The sequence below is a fragment of the Drosophila elegans genome, unplaced genomic scaffold (assembly GCF_018152505.1).
Source record: "Drosophila elegans isolate 14027-0461.03 unplaced genomic scaffold, ASM1815250v1 contig_476, whole genome shotgun sequence".
Lineage (NCBI taxonomy): Eukaryota > Metazoa > Arthropoda > Insecta > Diptera > Drosophilidae > Drosophila > Drosophila elegans.
The window spans coordinates 3,413,638-3,433,370 of NW_024545863.1; the positions used below are offsets into that span (position 1 = coordinate 3,413,638).

Genomic DNA, 19,733 nt, shown 5'->3' on the forward strand with positions numbered 1-19,733 from the left:
CCTTTTGTAAAGCATACTTTTAGGCTCCCATTTTTAAAGTTAACCAAATCCCAGAAAAGTCACCGTGTGTATTCAACGATTTATTTATTTAATTTAAATACTTAAACTTAGGATGGAAAAGTTCAATCAATGCAAACTGCAGTTCTTCTTCGGAACGGAAATGTATATAGAATGAGGATGGGTGACAGCAGATATATTCGGAATAGGCAGGAACGGTTTGACTAACTCTAGAATACGTGGAGATGGACAGTGCTGTAAACGGAGTGGGCGCGGTCCACAGCTTCCTCAGCGTCCTCTACTGATGGTAGACTGCAAAGAGATCGGTGAGAGGTGAGAAGAAGGGTCTCCGATTCTGTTTGGGTGGTGCGACATCGCAGGAAAGTGGGTGTGGGAGGAGAGAAAGTGGTTGATAAAGGTGGTGGTGCTTTGTGGCATGCTGTGCTTGGGTTTAAAGCTGCTTTATTGTCAGCGATCTCTGGGAAGCTCAATAAATAATTAATTACGAGTAACGATTGCGATTGCGATAACGAGAACATAAATAAGTTATAGGTAAATGCTGGACATGACTTAGAGGGCTATAAGCTAAGGACTACAGGCGATCCTCGGTTAAACCTCCAGCAGGCGGTTGAACATCAGTGGATCCTGTATCTCGTAGTCCTGCGGCCGGAAGACGCGTTTCGGGTGCTTTCCACCCGCCACCTGACGGCGCACCTTGTAGCCACCACTGTGTCCTGGGTGGTACGATGGTGGTGGCGGTGGTGCACTGTACACGTACTTGGACTTCTGCACCACTGGCGGCAAATACTGGAAGTGCGGCGACTGCTTGTGCACCTGCTTTTCAATGGAGTAGACGGGTCCACTTCCGTGACTGTTTCCCTTCCGCTTGGCCACCTCCAAGGCGGCTATAATTGGCGTCAGATCCTTGAGGGCATTACTCTTGCCGGCATGGTAGTTCTCCACCCTGTAATCATTGACAGCTGGCGGCGCGGGAGCAGCTGCAGCAGGTGGTGGATAGTCGTAGCCCTCATTCGGATGCTTCTGGATGTAGAGTTCCTCGGCGGATGGTCTCTTGGCCATTTGGTGGTATATATCCGCTGGATTCTTTGAGGCGGGATTATAGGCAGCCGTTATGGATTCCGTGTGCGAAAGGGACTCCAAAGTGCCCAAATTATTGGGCAGGGGTATTCCGTAGCTATTATACACCTCCGCCTGTTCTAAACCCGTTCCAGTGGGTAAATTCGTATCCAGAGCCACCGTTTTGGAGGCCGTATACTCCGTTTTGCCGTTGGGCAACATACTGAGGATCTCCTGGAGCTGCAGAGCCGCCTTTCGAGCCTCTTCATCCGTCAGTTTGGTGTGGCGTCCGTAGATGTTAAAGTCATTGCTATTTGCACTGGTCGCTGCCGTTTGTTGTGGTTGTCGTTTTGAGTGGGTGGGTGTATGTGGTTGTTTGTAGTTGTTGTGGTTGTTGTCGAGGTGTGTATGCAATGAGTGAGATTTCATTAGATTTACCAAATTAAATATTTGCGTTTTATGTTTGGGTATTTACACTTGATGTAGTCTGTAGATGTAAGTGTTTTTGAGTGCACAGAGAGAAATTATTTTTTTTAACGGGATTAAAACTATAAGTTTAAAAACTTGTTAATTTAAAATACAATTTAAATCTACAATTTACTGAATTTACTAAAATCTACTGAATTAAAACATATCTCAAAATGATTTTTTCTATCAATATTAAGAAGGACTGTTAAAGAAAATAATTTTTTCTCCGTATAGTGTGTCTGTGGTGTTAGATTTTTTCTTACAAAATGATTGGTTTACTTTACACATTTTGTACATTTTTGGGCTGCCTTCTGGATGATTTTCATGATGATCACAGATGAATTCCGGTTTTAGTTTTGGTTAGCGGAATGAGTAGAGTCGACAGACCGCATTTTATTGAAGGTTTTCGCTAGACTCTTTAATGGGCCACTGGCTAGATAAGTACGCGCACTTTTATCAAGTATGCGACATGTGGCCACTGCAAATGGCGCCATTAATATCTGTACAATTCGTTTAATTCGCATACCAACAGAAGTTGTTAACGGATACATGGATGACGTGATTTTTTAATAAATTAAAAAATGGTTAAATGTTTAAATGAACAATGAATCGATTAATGTTCGCTTGCGCAATGTGTTAAAAAATCGAATAAACTTAGCCTAGGAAATGTGTCATTGGAACAAGTTCCAGGTTGTCTACCGATGCATTAATGGTGGGTATGGCCGGAGAAGGAGAGATTTCGACTGGTAGTGTTAATATTTACTGTATTTACAATGTCTCTGTGGGACTTGGGCTTCGTCTTCACGAATTATGTCCAACTGATGATGTTGCTTTCACTTTCCTCTCGTTGTTCGCTACGTGCGGAAATGAGATGGTGGCCGCCAAAAGGGCGGTGGGATAGAGGGGCGGGGTTTTGTGTTGAGTATGCAAATGAAGCTGAGTGATTTGCGATTGCAAGTTGATGAGACAAGGCAACGTCTATCATTGTTATCTTTAGGACACACTTGTAGACATTTTCGAATTACATATATACATTTTCAACGTCCATTTAGCTCGGCATACTTTTGGTAGAAAACTACTTACAATTTATATTTAATAAATTATCATATTTCTCAAACCAAATCAAATAATGCTTTAGATTTTCGTAGCATTCCTTATTTTTATATTTACATAATGAAAATATATATTTACACATTGCTCATATAATTACGCTTATCAAAGGCTAATGACCTGTAAATCCTTCACCTTGGTTAGTTGAAATAGAATATGTACAAGGATTATTTTCACAGAACCAAGCCCCAAAGGATTACTTTTCTTTAGACCTCGGGAACTACGCACCATCTTGTCCATAGGCCGATGGCAGATAGTTGCTGGGCGGCGACTCGAAGGCCGCCTGGTGGCCAACGCTGAAGGGCGCCCCACCGCTGTAGCTGGCCCCGCCCACCGGCGGGAGGTACTGGTGGGTGGCGCTGCTGTAGGACGGCGGCTTCGACGGCGGACCGTAGCTGGCGTGCCCGGTGGGGATCTCGTACGTGGTGATGGCTGCAACGAGACAAATGCGGAGACATTTTAGCCTAAATGGAACGCAGACGACAATGGAACGGGTTGCTGGCGAAAACGAAAGTTGCCGGCCGGGTTCATTGCTCGCTTCATGCTCTGATTTGGCCATTGGATCTGCGGCCAAATCGGAGCTGGAAGTTGACTCTTCCGTTTTGGCCAGGTGCGGCTGTGTTGGTTATTAGGCGGCTTAATTGTCATGCATCTAGTTCAGCAACTGCCTTACGTAATCGAAAGACAATATGTTTTGATTTCACGGCCCAACGGACAATGGCAAATACATTGCGATATAAACTACTTATTCGCGACCTAGTCCAATTTTATCAAATGAGAAAATATCTTTTTTTCCACAAATGTATTTATAAAAAGTTTTTTAAGTAATAGAAAAAAACCTTATTCATTTATTTATACGAGTGAACATTTGGTTAACGTTAATCTAAATTTACAACCATAAAAATATAAATTAGATATGTATCGCTGAATTTTTGATTTTTAAAATTTTTATCAACTGTATTGTTTGAACTTGATCTAGCTTTTTTAATGGGTTATACTAATTTGCTTGTTTTTGGTGTTTTATTTAAAATATATAGATATGGATGAGACTATATTGATAAATAATGTATCCCTTCCTATCTGCTACCATGAATTTATTTTTGAGGCGCAACATATATTATCATGCTATGATAAAATATTTCACATAAAAGTTCACTTATGTCTTGACTTGAAACACTATAAACTTACTCCGTGTCTTTTTTTGGCTATCCATTTCTTGACCTATTTAAGTAAGAGGTTCTTGAAATTTTCCCCGAGTTTACTTACTCTCGTGATGCAGGACGGGTGCAGGAGCGGAGACGGTCTTGTGACCGCTGCTGCCGCCCGAGGAGGCGCCCGACAAGGAGGTCAGCTTGGCGAACAGACCGCCGCCGCCGGAGGAGGAGTGACTAGTGGCGTAGGTGTGCGAGTTGATGTGCGCCGAGTTGATGATCGACTTGCCCACATCGGTGACCTTGTCGCCGCCGGCGGCCACCAGGTTGCCGCCCGCACTCAACGCGTATCCGCTGCCCTTGATCAGCTGACCCTTGAGCGCGGTGACCCCGCCGGTGATGGCTTTGACCGCCTGGAAGATAGTGTTCAGAACGGACTTTTTGAACGACCAGGGGTCATAGTCCACCGAGTTACCCTGGAAATGGAGGAGAAATGAGCTAGCTGTTAAGGTAAAACTTATGAAGACCCATTTGCATTATCGGATTTTAGAGGTTTAATTTCGTTATTCGTTATTTTTTAATCTATATTGTTACATTAAGTATGTATTTAATTTTCTCTAATGTTTTATTAAAATAATTAAATTTCAAATTAAAAAATGTTTAATAAACAACAGCTTAGGATCAAAATAACTAATAATTGATTTGCTGCGTTCAGAGAAAAGCTGGGAAATCCAAATCGACTTACATGGACAACAATCTCGTGGGACTTGTAGCTGTCCCCGCCCCCGCTGCTTCCGCCGGAACTGCCGGAGGCGATGGATGCGGAGGCTTGGCCAATTCCGGACAGCAGGCCGGACTTCAGGTGCGCCACGTAGTCAAAGCTGCCGGATCGCTTTTGCACCTGGGACTCCTTCACACTCTCGCCGGGTTCATTGTCCAGGTCTGTGTCCTCCAGCGAGAGGGATTTATCGGTGGCGGGGAGGGCATGGCACATCAGGGGCAGAGCGGCCACCAGCAGTAAACTAAGTCTGAAGACCTATTTTTAAGCATACCAAAATAAAGATTTGTAAAAAGAGATCACCTAATTTATTAAAGATGACAGTGAGTTGCGCAATACATTTAAAAATCTGTTCGTATTTTTTTTCGTGACAGCCCCACAATGGCCCTAGAAAACAAGGAAAATTCAATTGTCAAAATGTGTCGCTGCGGTGATTGCACCACCAAAGTTGTTGGTTGCTGCTTGCCACATCTGTGCACTCATTTGTCAACTGTCGCACACACACGCACTCCATGTGCAATCATAATCTGCCACTTAGCTCCGAAGCAAATGTAAATGTACCACGTAATCCTCGCTCTGCATATGCAAACCCAGTGAAGCACCATCCTTACCCCTGTATAGCTCGGTTTACGGTTGAGCCAACTTAGTCTAATTCGAGGGGGTGGTGGGGGGGCACTGGCCATAACCAATTTGGCCAAGCGGAAGGCTAAGACATTGCTATGACTTGCGGCGCTCGCAGCTGTTTCATGCGCCATCAAGCTGTCAATATGCTAATTGGTTTACAGGCTAATGCTTAAAGGAAGCGGTTAAAGTTGGTGAAATTAATATGACTTAATTTATTTATTTCACTCATTTCAATCAACATACTAACTTTAAATCCTTAGTAAACCTCTTATAATTTTAATTCAACGAAAATGTAGTTTAGCTTATGAAATGTTCGTGAGTGCAACCATTTCCTTTCATTAAATAATAACGAACACTTTAAATTGATGTACAATTCGGAGAAATAGTAGGAAACATTTGTTGATACTAAGTTTGTCTGTGTTTTCGGAAATGGGTGTTGCAATTCACTTACTCCAAGTAACGTGAAATATTAACTTGAAATTGAACTGAAATCGGGTCAATAAATCGCTTGGGAAACATCCATTTTTCGTTATTGAATGTTTTGACAAATGCGTTTTAAATTAGTTTTTTATGTGGGTTAAGAGTGGAACCGCCTCGAAAAATATTCATTAAATTGGCAGCCTTTCGCCCCGCGATGGCGCAACCTCAATTATGACTGGCCAAATATGTTGTGATTTCTTATACAATACATAAACTGCCTTAGCCCTGGCCAAAACAATTGGCCCACTGCAATCTGCATACAAATGCACTAATTAATCAATATAAATATTGTTCTTCGTTTTGGGATTGCATAAGCAATTATTAAACAGTGACAGAAGTAATAAAATAATTGAAAGTTAATTGCTATGTTGAAAACAATTGTTATGTTTGGTTCACCTGAGTAATTAACGGAATGCAATTTGAGTGCGAAATTCGCATAAATTCGTTGGCATATTGAACTATTGGCCAATATTTGCCAGAGCTATTTTCCCATCCTCCACTCATCGCTTTGATTGATTTTTTAGTTGGCCGACATTGTTTGTGGCTTTTAGTTTTTGTTTGCTCATTGTTGTGGCCAATATTTTGTCTGGTCTGAGAGTGAAAGTGTTGTATTTGCCGGCTTGGTGGCTCTTACACTCTGGCTCTCTTTTTCCGTATTCACAATCAATTAGCATATTAAATATTATTGCTTAATTGTGAGCGAGCAGAATGCCTACATAGTGTTACCTGAACTACCTGAACTTTGACTACAATATTAATTGCGGTAGGTTCAGTTTGCGGACTCGTTTATTGTCTCTACGTGTGCCTCGCCTCAGCTGCTTCGTCGTCTCCAGTTTGGCTTAGCTTCACCTGGGCCGTATTCAAATTTCTTAACGATTTTCGAAAGCAACCCGCTGACGGGTAGAAGCCCACAGGTCTGACATAATAATTATGCACGACATTTACCTTCACACTCGGTCAAATGGTCGGCGCTTCTTGCGAGCCATGATATAATAGGGTTCCGTATGAATGAAGGTCTGCCAAGTCCACCTCTTTTCAAGTGCAGTGAGGCATCGATTGGGATTTTTGGGTTAACTTCGGGTTGCGTAACGAAAGCATCTCTACTTATGCGAGAGCGCGCGATAGACATCACGCAGCTGGGGCTTAGCTAATAAAGTCAGCGATGTGTGGCCAACATAAAACGGGTTTTGGTGCAGAATGCCTTGCACTTGAACTTGTTCGTCATAGAAATTGCATAAACGAGATATTTGTAGTTAGCCAGGGGGCGGTGTGTACGTTCAAATTAATCCAGTATTCGAATCAACTTTCACTGCGCTATCCTTTGGCTTACCTTCATTTCGGGCGGCTGTGTTTTTCGTTCGATGATTAGCTTAAATTGGGCCTTGGATTAGCTGGGCGGCTAATCAAGATCAAAATTCACTTTTACCGATGACGTCCTCGGGTTTTGTTTGTATTTATATTACTCGCTGTCTCCTCTTCACACCAACTTTCTTCACTTGGCCACTTGCAATTGGCAGTTGACCGCCGCACTTTTTCGACTTCGATTTCGAACCGTTTCGCTTCACGTTTGTTTTGTCATCGGCATTCGTCTCAGCGGTTTGGAGCGCACACAAAATTTCACTCTCGACTTTCTTTCACCGATTCGAGTCTCCCGATCTTGGGGCTTAGCTTGGCTTATATCTCGGCAACGTCTGCGCTCGAACTGTGCTCGAAAATCGCTTTGGCTGCTTATTTAAAGAAACCGCCGGAGAGTGCCGGCGCGAGTGCATTTCGAGCGGTTTTGGGGGTCTTTTTGGCCCGCTCTTAGTCGGGGGGCTAAGAGTGTTGCCCTCTCTTTCCTGCTCTTTTTGTGTTACAATTTATTTTATATATTTTTTTCGGCAGCAATGCCGACATTTTCATGACATCCGCGGGGAGCGGGTGGCAGCCTCTTGGCCATAAACGAGTGTCTGGGGTTCAATGCGTTTCGAGTGGTATCGGCATCGGTGGCATCAGCCACATGTGGCAATACGAAAACTGCAATGCGGCTCATTAAGTGCGGTGGTTCAAACGTGTTCGACTGCTAAAAAGACAGCACCGTTGACTTCGTTTTCTGACATGGCCCAATCGAAAGACTGAGGCAACGAACTTGAAATGAAGTGATCGACATCGAAAGATGTAAAGCAAGGACAAATTTGGGCTTTAGTACTATTCTTTGCTGTCAAATGTCGTATTTCTTAATAGTCCACGCTACATTAATTACTTATTGCGTTATGGGGTAAGATGATGTTTAAAGTATGTGCGATTATTTGATTTGATTAAATAACAATAAATAATTTAGTAGTCAATAAAATAATATTAATATAAAATTTCTGAAAAATAATAAATCAAGAGTTTCCAGATCTTTAATGAGAAAGCCTAATATATTCTGTTCAGTGGGTAATATGTTTTTTCACTTTTAATGTTTGGCTTTAGTTAGTTTTAGGCAAAAATCGTTTTATCCTATATATATGTTAATACTTGATAATAATTTATTAGGTTTATTGCATTTCTTTAATAATGTCATCCCATAAAACATTTAAACTTGTTTGTTCAAAACCTTACTTAAATAAGAATAATAAAATGCGTTAGATATTCTTGACCCAATGTTAATTGATCTCTAATCTCTGGTATATTTGAGAGCAACAACCTTGACCTCAGACCCGTTGCCTACTGATTGAAGCCTTCAACTGCAGACTGAAAACCGAGCCCCGAAAATAGGAACACAACGTGAACTTGGGGTCCAGCCATTATCTAATGTTACGACAAATGGATGCAAGTCAACTTTTAGGCCCTCCTCTCGTCGAGAGTTCACTGTCACTATGTCAAAAGCAGTTCATTTGTAAATGCGCCAAACAATTAAGGCAAACAATGGCGGGGCGAACAATGGCAGTTGGTACGACAGTTTCAACTGCCTGAATGCTCCATTCCCTGGTGACAAAGTCGGGCCAAATGAGCAAGTCCTACGTAGGCAAATCCCCGATTCGAAAAACCCCCACCTCTAACCGGACAGCGGTTATCTAACCGAAAGTGAAATGGGCCCAGACAGACCAACTGCAACTTCAACTGCCAACTGAAGTTGCAACTGCAAAACCAACTGCAACTGCATAAATGCAAAACGCAAAATGAGCATGAAGAAACTTTGCCCAAACATAATACTTAAGCACTCGTAGTTAACAAACTGTAAATTTGTTAAGCAGCAAAAAGAAAACATGTCGGGGGAAGGCAAACAGCAGCAAAATAAATGAAAATAAAAAGAAAATCCCCGACTCATGTAATAGCAAGCGAATATATACTAATGGGACAATATTATTGCGATTGGGGGCGGAGCTGCCATAAAAGGTTTCCAGTGGTAATACCCTACAATAGAGGAAAAGGTTTTTCAAAATATTAAAAAAAATTTAAGATTTAAAAAAGTTGTATGTTAAATAGAAATTTAAGAATATGTGGCTTATTTTATGGGTATGTAAATTAAAGACCTGCGTTTGTGTCCGCTTACAATGTAATTTTTACATATAATTTAGTTATATTGTAACCGACATTTACATACTAAGATAGTTTTAAAAATATCTATAACAAAAGACATTTTAAGTGTATTGATTAATAATTATTTTTTTTAAACTACTGATTGTACAATATTGCATAGACATTTTAGAGCGTATTTAACACATCATATTTTATTTAAAACTATTGTATAATATTTTTTAGTCTTAACAAAAAATTACCTTGCAGGTTTATTGAACTACAAAATCTCCAAAACGATCTGAAGGCCATTCGTAATTCGTGGAAATTCCGCCATTCACTTTTCCACTGCTCAATTGTTTTCTTAATATTGTTTGTATTTTTTGTCCACTGTTTATTGGGTTGTCAACACGAAGAGTAGAGCTGGGAGTTATAAATGTTTCTTTGCTTGGGATAATTTGTGGTTAAGTTAAGTTTCCGTTGAACCGACAACGTGGCCATTCAGTTCAAGTTGAATGCACAGAAAGTGAATCCAATTCAACCTAACTCGTGGCCCGCTCCCAACATTGCGTATACGCCACCGCAGCGATAAAAAGAAAAACTATCGAACGACAACCGGTCAAATTTAATCAGGAAGGAAGTAACTTATTCGCTTAAGCATACAAATTACATTGGCACATGAAAGAAGCGATGAGATAACACGGGAATGCAATCAGTCAACAATTAAAATTGATTCATTATTGTGACAGGAATTCGGGTCCTGTGTCCTCTCATAAATAAATTAATATAAAGCACATGGATCCAGAGTGCCACTTCCTGCCATTATGGCGTTTGGGTTTTTTTCTATCTTTTATATCATCATCCAGCCAAAGTCCGAGGCAAAAAAACACACATGTGCTTTTAATTTTTCACTCACTTTTCACGGGTTTTCCTCTGCCGCCAGTGCTGCGCTTTTTTTTTGTTAATTGACGTGGGGCAATTGCCAGAGCGGGCAGGAAAAAAATAAGCAAGCGCAATGTGAAAATGTGTTGGGAAAAGTTTTCAGAGTGTAACGCGAAGTACGATAACAGGCCGCTGCGCATTGGGAAACGCTAGAAAATACCCGAACATCGAACACCAAAGCCACCAAAGAGTCCACTCCACTTCGTCGACTTCCTGCTGCAGTTGCTCGTTAGTTGCGCAATGAACTTCAACTTCAAAATCGCAAATGTTTCTCTGCGCCGGAGACAAAAATATCTGAAATCCATATCGGAAATGAACTCGTTTTTGGCATTTTTTGGTCGATTTCTGTTTTATTTTTTTGTGTGCCTCTTTGAGAGGAAGCTGCACGGCATAATTCAATTTGCAGTAAGGCATGGACCAATATAGATATGGATATGGAGCGCCAGGGAAAAGTGAAAGCCCGTCTGTCGTTTGGACCGATATTTGCCTAGCACTTCAGCAAGGGCATCTCCATTTTTCATGCCTCCACACCCCAACCCCCCCCAAAAAAAAAAAAACAAATGCAAAATAATTCACCTGGGATTATGGCTATGATGTAACGAATTCGGCCGACAAATTGAGCAACAGCTGCGATCTCGTCCTGGTTGCCTGTTTCGAATGTTTATTTTCGAGGCGAACGCACAAGAAATACGCTGGCGTGTGGCGCTGTCATGGCTGAAATTGCATTTTGCAAAGTGGTGCGTCCACATTTTTCTCAGGTGCCGCTTTAATTGTGCCCGTTTGAAAATATTTTATTGAATGTGCAATGCAATTTCATTATTTATTCAGTCGTACACACACCGAGACTTAACCGCTTGGACACACATGCATGAGCAAGCTGTCATTAAACGTATTTCACCATTTTCACGTTAACTTGACCCGGCAGTTGGCTCGCTTGACTTGCCCTGACTTTTGGGCCATCCTCGCTCGATTGGCCAATTCCCCCAAGTCTCCAGATCTTCAGATGCCCGCCAAGGTGGCACATCGATTAATGGGCGCTGGAATTGTATTCAAGACATTTCCTTGTCGATTAATAACTATTACGATAATTGGATCAAGTCGTTAGGAAAATGGCAACTCATTAACCATTACTCTGTGCTGGAATTTTCAATGATATACAAAAATTTATTTTGCCTTTTTTTGGAGAACAGTAGAGTTAGCTAATTTCATTTAATCTGCGACCTGAAGTTTCTTACTTACTGTGATTAAATTTAATTTTTACATACATATTAAATTTTTTATTATCTTTTCTAAATGCAAGCAACTTAGCAACTATTGTAAAAACCTTGTTAAAATTCTTGACCTTTTCCAATAAATCATTTAGTAAAACTATACAATTTTTATAGACGAGCTCCTGACTCAATGCCTATGACTAATTATACGTTTTAATTCAGAAGCTCCGTTGAAATTGTTTTCTGAAGCAATTAGTAGTTAGCTTGCATTATGTAAAACAACTTTGACCATAATAGCTGGCTTTGCTTCAAATTTTTAAAATGTGGCCTGCAAATAGGCACAAAAATGTATTTGGGCCCCAAAGTATGCAAGCTGTTTCCAAAAAATATTACGCAACATTGATAAATAAACTCGTATTTAAACGTAATCATACAGCTGACCAATGTACCCAGTTAATTGATTCCTGAGATGCATGCAACAAACACATTTTTTTTTACAAAATTTTGTCCTTGACTAGAACAAACAATAAATAAATGTATGATGAAACAATTAAGATTGCAGCCCACGCATATCCACTTAAACCTCACAATTCAACTCTATTGCATATTTTTTTGTTTACTCATATTTATTGATAAAAGAATTCTTGAGAATTTCTGGTATAGCTATAATTCTGCGAAATCGCTTTATATCAACTAATAAATGCCTAGGGGGAGATATATGTTTTTGTGGACAAGTTCGAACATACATATTACAAAGGCAAGTTCAAGGTTTTCTGGGCTGATGACATTTTGTCTGGTGGACCATAAACCACTAAATGAAAGGAATGCATTCATACGACTGCGTCATATGCCGGTTACATGGCAAATATTTGCAGTGCGCGATTTTAAGCTGCGGTTTTTTGTCCGGGGTTCTCGGAAATACCAATTGAGTCACCGTCTTTCCCAACATCGTCGCACGCCTCAAGGCAGATATAGCATCGGTAATTATAGCGCTTTGGATCTGTTGTGACTCCCATGACGCGTGCTCCGCGCACCCGCTCGGAATACTTAATATATTAGATATTAGGTGGAGCCTATCGAAGTGATAGTGAGCAAGTGTGCTCTTAGAGCTTTTGGCGAGGAGCTTTGGACCGGCTTTACTTTTACTTTCCGCAGAAACAGGTGTTTGCCGGTAAAAAGACCGGCTTAGTTGGCTGGGGATAGCCCCTCAAATGCTGGGTTTATCTCAAATGAGTAGTTTAAAACAATGCTTTTGGTATTAATGTTTTAAAAATCTAATAATAGTAAGCATTCTAGCCATTTTTTTGGTAAATTTGTAACTAAAAGTTACTGTAAATGAAAAATGATAAATGAAAACCTAATTCAATATAAAGGTATCACTGTTATTTAAGTACCTCTATAATTAGTTTCTTCTCGACCATTCAATAGACTTCTCGAAATCAACCTAGCCGCAACAATTCTTTTGAAACATCATTAAAAATAAAATACTAAGCTCCCGACAATTAAAGGTATAGTTTGCTTGTATTCAATTTGTATTTAATTTGTGACGGATGTTTCTTTTCAAACATTATGACTTTCGCTGATAACGAGGACTTCGAAAACTGGGAGCAAGTAGAAAATTGGTGACCTGTGGGTTAATCTTTTAATTAAAGCAAAAAACAAGCATAATACTATCAGTTGTGATTCGACTTCCATCTCGACAGCGCTATAACATTTTATACATTTAAACTCTACTGATTACTTAATACGATTTGGCTTCTAAGAAATATTTTATATTTTGTACTTATTATCTACATTGACGAACTTTTGAACTCTACAGATAGCAAACTAAGATTTGGCCTTTAAAGTGTTTAGGTTGTTTTTTATTATGTTTTTAACGATATATATATATGTTGGAATTATATGTTGGAATTATAAAATTGATAAAAACAAAGTTTGCTTGGAAACATATGCAATCTACAATTTTTAAGTTACCAAGAGTATATAAATAAATTCTTATCAGAATATGATGAAAAATTGTTAGAATTAAAAATATTAGCTATAATTTACTTAATGATTGGCAAGAGAACTTTCAAATTCAAGAAGATTTATGTTTGTCAAATAGAATTTGGGGTATGATGATTGAAAGTAGCAACATCCAAGAGGATGTCTTATAATATAGGTTTATAATAGGTTTATTATATTTTTGGTTAGTCCCCTTGAGACAATTTATTTCTCTGAGTGTTTCAGTGAGTGATTCAAAATGTTTAAGTTTGTCGTGGCGCAGCGCAGCGGCAACTAAGCTGTCATACAATCCAATCCCCCCTCCCCCTCCCCATCTGGCTCTCTCCCGGCGCCCTCTCCCGCTCGCACTCTCGCAAGCTCCGCTTAAAGCTGCACTTGTCAATTGTTTGGGGAGCTGTCAGCGTCGAACTCTCCGGGCGGTTAGTTTCAGTTGCCTCCCAGTCGTCCGCTCTCGCTGTCGTGTGTTCTCGATCGCGAGAAATCGAAAACGAAAACCAAAACCAATACGAATACGAATTTAGTTAATGCCTCCGGATAACCGGGAGATATGGTGAAACTCTGCGATCCGATAGGAAAATCCCAGCGCGCGGCGCTATAAAACTCAAGCGCAAGATCGCTGGCATACGGTGGCGTCTTTAATTCCATAAAAGCGCAGGCCCTCGCGATTTTCGTGTCACTCAAAGCCGACGCACAGAATCGATAACTTGAAGATCAAACGCAATCTGGGAATACCAGAAGCCTTGATCAGTGCTTAATAGCAAATAACCAATAACCAACCAATAACAAACTAGCCAAGTCGAGACATTTCCATCAGTGAACAGCCAAAAACGGTTCCACTAAAGCAAAGCGACGAGAGAGCGAAACTAAAGTGAAAAGCAAACCGACTAATTGAAGTGTCTGCCTGAGTCTCGCAAACGTGCAAAGGAAACAAACAAAACGGAATAGACAGCATATCACAAAGAGCCACCGCGCAAAATATTTATAAATAAATACCCACCGACGACAACTACGGCAACAGAAACTGAAACAGAAACTGAAACAGAAACAGAAACAGTAACCGCTAACAATATAAAAGCCCGGCATTAACATTTAGTCGTGCCAGTTTGTTTATTTTTAATATACGCAAAGCCCAATAAAAACGATCAACAACAAAGTTGTAGCAATAAGAAAATTGGTATAAGCCACTACCGAACCGCCAATCTCCTGCTGTATATTATTATTAATCCCCGACGCAGACGGTCGCCGTCCATAGACTATTTATATATATATATAGTAGTATTCCCACTTGATTACCTCAACATCGGAAACAATGACACCCATGTGGCAGACGCTACTTAAAATCCTGGTGCTGCTCTTCGCCATGTTCACCGCGGTAAGCACTCTCATCCGAATTCCATTACAGTAGAGCCTTCATAACTAGAACTTTCCAAAGAATCCATTGTAGAATTTTTAAAGGAACGTAAAAGTACAAAAAAATAACTAATTTCATGATCTAGTAAAAAATTACATTACCATGTAACACAAACATATCCTTATGTATAACTAATATTTTGCCTTACTGGTTAGTGTTGTTCCAGTTATGAAAGTTCAACTGTGTTTCTGTTGTTTCTGTGTTGTGTGACTTTCTGCTTCCCCTAACTATCATATCATTGTACCATATATTAACTTTTCCTTAAAGGAGTGCATTTTAGATTTTCCGTAGTTGTACTAGCATTTCCATAACCCGAAGGGCATTTTCAAGTTTGTAATAGCCAGGGATTGAAAACCTGTTCGCATTGCCAATGGCGAGTTGTAAACAATTTTCATTCTTCATATAATAAATGTACATTATCGACATTGCAGCAATATTAATTGTCATCAATAGCGCCAGACATTCTGCACACGACTTCTGAGTTAATTTACTGCTGACAAAAGGGATGATCACTGTCAGAGAACAGCAATTAAAACAAATTAATAATATGATTTGAAAGTGGCGCATAGAATGTTAGAAAATCCGTTTTTCAGGGTTTCCGCAAATTCCACAGCGAACCGGTTTCAAAGATCATTTTTATTTCTGACTAAGTTCCAATGGGTTCATGGAAAACCTAAACCTGGGATGGAAAAATTATCTAATGTTTGTGTTACTTGCTTCTAGCCAAAACGCTGATGAACATGTTTGATAGCTTGGGGAAAAACAATTCCGAGAAATGGCAAAATTTCTCAGGCAATCAAGTTCGTATCGAGAGGCACCTTCATTTGAGTTTTATACGAGCTTAGCAAGTTATAATTTCGTTTTGGGTAAATTCTTTATTAATATTTTAGATGTTTGAACTTAACTTTTGCATTTCGAGGAATAAAGAAATAAAAATGGTGACTCGCTAGATTCGAGACCATTATAAAGTTATTTTATACAATTAAAATTTTATTATTGCCTTAGAGAATAATAAAGATTATTTCTGACGATTCTTTTTCAACTTAATCTATTTAATATGAGTTATATAAGAATTAATTTGTTTTGTTTGCTCTTTAGGTTATCAGAACATTAATTTTTAAGCTAGGAAATTTAAGTATTGTTCTTTATGCTCATATTCGTTATTTCATCTTTGAACTCACTCGTAAATTTGTACATTTTACTTTTCTATCATTATCATTCAATCGTCCTCACTTGCTTCTGCTCATTACAAAATTATCAGCTCAGATTTTGAGCTCATTCTGGAGGTTTGGGTCCCAACTACAGCGCCGATGGCCAGAGAAAAACTGCGCCTGCCCGAAAAACAGCTGTCCAAACTTTTAAATACGCAATTGTAGTGCCGGCAATGAAAAGAGAGAGGGCATTTAGAGCGAGTCGGAGGGATAAGCCGGCAAACAAACACCGACCCACGACTATATACCCCGTTGTCTTGGCAATGTTGTTGAACCGCAAACAAAACTCTCACCTGTATCTTTCAGATAGTTTTAATCTGTAGCGAAATGTCGAAGCGACACGATGCCGAATCGTTGGCAATGAACGCAACTAAAGAACTGGCAGTGTTAAGGCACTTTTTAATGCGACTGCAGCCCAAGAAGGCCACGGATGTCGAATCGATGCCGAAAGAGGTGTGAGCACAGTGCCCCAGGGTGTCCCCAAACAGACCCACTTATTTCCCCATTCCCTATCCCTCAACTTCGAAAGTCCTTTGTGTCTGTGTGGTCATCCTTTCAGAACCGAGACTAAAGCCTTACGTCTTGTTTTTTTCGCCGTTTTCGCACAGCTTAAGGCCATGGAAAATGATGCTGCCCTTGAAGACATCTTCATAGTGACGAATGAACCGGGTGTTATTCTCTGGAACGTAAGTGTATCATGGATTTCATCAGACGTCTTAGATTTGAATAAGCGACCTTGAGCAGACTTAAATTCCATTAAACAATGATAAGATTACTGACGTAAAGCCAAAGGCGATTCATAGCAAATTTGCCTTTCTTTTATTCCCCCATCCTCTAATGCATGCCCATTTCATCGCTCATTTGATCTTTCGTTGGGTTGTGTTGTCTTTGTGCCTTCTTTTTTGCCATAAGCTTGAAGACTAACACGAGTAAATTTTACCTGCACAGACAACGACCGCCGACAGTGCACCCCTCATGCCCATACCCACCAAGAGCGGCGATCCGCCGCAGAATCAGTCCCCGAACCGCCATTACCATCAGTATCACAGCCTGAGCCAGCCAGATCAATACTTCAAAGTGCAGCGCTCCCCGGACGGAAAGCTGAATCTGGTATTTAACGATACGTTCGTCTATTTGCAGGGGACAAAACCGGGCGCAGTGCAAGCGGACCAGCCGGAGAAGCCGGCCCAGCACCGAGTCCCCTCGAACAGTAAGTACCTACGTCTATTCCTATATATGCTCAGTTACATTGGATACTCGAACATGCTTTACAATTAACAACTAAATCGATACCATACTCACTGGCCAACTGCCTTTGGCGCTTGCCTAATTTTAGCCTTTGTCTTCCCCGATTCCTCAGGCACGTTTCGGTACCAGCCGTGCGGAAAGGATAGCAACGAGGAGTCCAGGTCCTTCTGCACCCAGGTGGACGACTATCCGGACCTGTCCGGCTTGAAAATGAAGCTGGAGAACAAGTTTGCCAAGTTCTTCCTCGACGACCTCCAGCCCACGGACGTGAGTGCCCGCGTCGGCTCCCCCGATGACGATGAGGTGTTCCTCTGCAAGACCAACCGGCGGATTATGTATCCCAAGAAGGGCCAACGGGCGGACAACACCTGGCAGTTGATCGTCAATAACGAGGAGTACAAGCAGGGCATCCAGATCGAGGAGTGCGAGTAAGTTGAAAAACCTTTACATCGAGTTAAATTTTTAGAAGATTTATCTCTTGAATCTTTGAAAAACAGTATATAAGAATGATTCCACGGATATAAACATTCCGATAATCTGGATTATTTTAGAATGAAGTAAATAAGTTTAAAAGGAGTATAAGCCTGGCTAACCCTTAACCTTTTCTTATTTTTAAAGAGGAGCGGATCAACCCTGCGACTATACCGCCAACTTTCCGAATACTTACAAACCCATTTGCAAGCAGCACTACGTGCTGCAAAACCTAGCCAGCATTGAGACCTCGGGCAAACTGGACGTAGTGCAGCAGACCTTCAAGATCCCCTCCTGCTGCAAGTGTGCACTGAAGCGGGTTTAAATCGGCAGGCGGGGAATGTCCAGTCGAAAGCTGCGAAAATGTGATTTTGAGGTAAGACCACAGTTTATTTGTACATTGAATTTTAAAAGGGGGACGAAACTGAAACAAACAGACGATCAACTGAATGCGCTGGTCTCCGAGTCCATCACTTGACCAACTTGCGCAGGGTCCAGCCGACGGCGTAGAATCCCACCAACTTGAGGGCCATCTCCTTGCCTTCCGCCTTCACCAAACACTTGAACTTGTTTCCGAAATTGCCAACGACGCGATCCATCAGTATGAGATAATATCAACAAACAATTCGCAAAATCTTAAAAATGAAGATTCTTGAAGAATACTTTTTAGCAAATTCAAATTTAATTCACGAGCGTTTCCTGTTACTGGAAGAAACAGATTTTTAGGACTGAGTCTAGAGCACAAACAACTGAGAACTGAGTTTGACATAGGCACCATGCCAAGTAGATCACAAATATTTATTGTTTTTCTTTTTCTCTCTTTGCAGCGTCAAGTTTCACCCACCACAGGATGGCAGGCCAAACTGTCCAGGGGTCGTTGTTTTATATTATAATCTGTACTTTTGTAGCTTTTCCACGCCCACAAAATGCAATTGTAATCTGCTCGTTAATGCAGAATCCACGCTTAGACTAATATGCATTAAAATTAAGAGATTTAAGTCGAGTCACTGTAAACATATTCGTGTCATATACATACGTTTTTGGCTTCCTCGTTTGATGTCTAAGCTAGAAATGCAAGTAATTAGTCCTAGATTACAAACAAAAAAAAAAAAAAAAAAAAAAAAAAAACTATCTAGAAAATGTATGTTAAAAAAGAGATAATGTATAATAAATGTATGCAAGTACATGACAGCAAAGTAAAGTTCTTTGAACCCATCAGCGAGTACCTGGTGGACAATTTATTTGCTTATTAACAATAATTCGGTTCGCCTTCGCCTTCGCCCCGCAACGCAAACCAATTACACCCTAGTGAGTGTAAACACATCTCAAGGGGTGGCTTTCACCGGGACAAGAATAACATGCACTGCCTGGCTTTGGAGTTTCACTCGTCAGCGGGTCGTATGCGCGATGTGTCTTCAGGTGGCACATGTAGAAATCAATATCCTTTATCGATTCCCAGACACAATAAACTATGTCAAAGTTAGGGCGAACAATGCGAATGCTTGTGGATTCCTTGTGGGCGGGCAAAGTGCCACCATTTAATTACTATTATTAGGTATCCTTCCCGTTTGGCCAAAAACCAGTGTCGTGTCCTGAACGATTGGCCATTGCCCAGGGTCATCAATCATGCACCTCCCAATGGCCACACACCCGAGTCCATATCAATTAGCAACTATCCATATATCTTCCCCGCGGATTATTTATATATAGAGTTTGGGTTCCCATTGTAATGTACTTTTTCTCATTACGCAACTGCCTCCAGTCCGCGGATTGTGGTCACTTCCCGGCCGTTCGTGTTCTGTACTGATTCACTGTGAAAACAATTTTGAGACATGTATCCGAACACTGAATACCTCAGCAAGAAATAATGTGTTTATCAAAGAGTAAATTTAAGACACATTTTTTATGATTCATTGTGCTAAATTGTTTAATGAGAGGTCTCCTTAATACTAGTGAAATTCCATGACGAAGCTGCACGAATTTAGTACTTTTAATACATAATCACAGGCAACGTTTTCTACACCTGTATAAAACGATCAACAGCCCTTTTGTTTTTTTTTTTTTTACAAT

General features: G+C 40.5%; 3 protein-coding genes across 14 annotated transcripts; 1 reads left to right on the forward strand and 2 right to left on the reverse strand.

Annotated features, from left to right (window-relative positions):
- Nucleotides 1–67: 67 nt before the first annotated feature.
- Nucleotides 68–7,384, reverse strand: LOC108148962. 2 transcript variants are annotated; one of them, XM_017276299.1, is made up of 5 exons: nt 7,016–7,384; nt 4,549–4,839; nt 3,919–4,279; nt 2,881–3,084; nt 68–309 (listed from the first exon to the last, which is right to left on the reverse strand). In XM_017276299.1, the coding sequence occupies exons 1-5, from the start codon at nt 7,019–7,021 to the stop codon at nt 296–298; spliced, it is 876 nt and encodes a 291-aa protein (XP_017131788.1). In that variant the 5' UTR covers nt 7,022–7,384; the 3' UTR covers nt 68–295. The 2 variants fall into 2 exon arrangements, with proteins under 2 accessions (XP_017131788.1, XP_017131787.1); XM_017276298.2 differs by lacking the exon at nt 68–309 and adding an exon at nt 443–1,400.
- A 6,356-nt stretch (nt 7,385–13,740) lies between these two features.
- On the forward strand, nt 13,741–18,859 carry LOC108148939 (protein spaetzle). Of its 11 annotated transcripts, none has more exons than XM_017276264.2 (8): nt 13,741–14,694; nt 16,251–16,397; nt 16,553–16,630; nt 16,893–17,021; nt 17,085–17,154; nt 17,281–17,620; nt 17,811–18,039; nt 18,491–18,859. In XM_017276264.2, the coding sequence occupies exons 1-7, from the start codon at nt 14,632–14,634 to the stop codon at nt 17,986–17,988; spliced, it is 1,005 nt and encodes a 334-aa protein (XP_017131753.1). In that variant the 5' UTR covers nt 13,741–14,631; the 3' UTR covers nt 17,989–18,039; nt 18,491–18,859. The 11 variants fall into 11 exon arrangements, with proteins under 11 accessions (XP_017131753.1, XP_017131754.1, XP_017131751.1 ...); XM_017276265.2 differs by having other exon boundaries at nt 17,305–17,620; XM_017276262.2 differs by having other exon boundaries at nt 16,893–17,154.
- Nucleotides 18,033–18,425, reverse strand: LOC108148941. The gene has a single exon (XM_017276273.2). It carries the CDS (start codon nt 18,260–18,262, stop codon nt 18,134–18,136), a length of 129 nt encoding a protein of 42 aa, XP_017131762.1. The 5' UTR covers nt 18,263–18,425; the 3' UTR covers nt 18,033–18,133.
- Nucleotides 18,860–19,733: the final 874 nt, after the last annotated feature.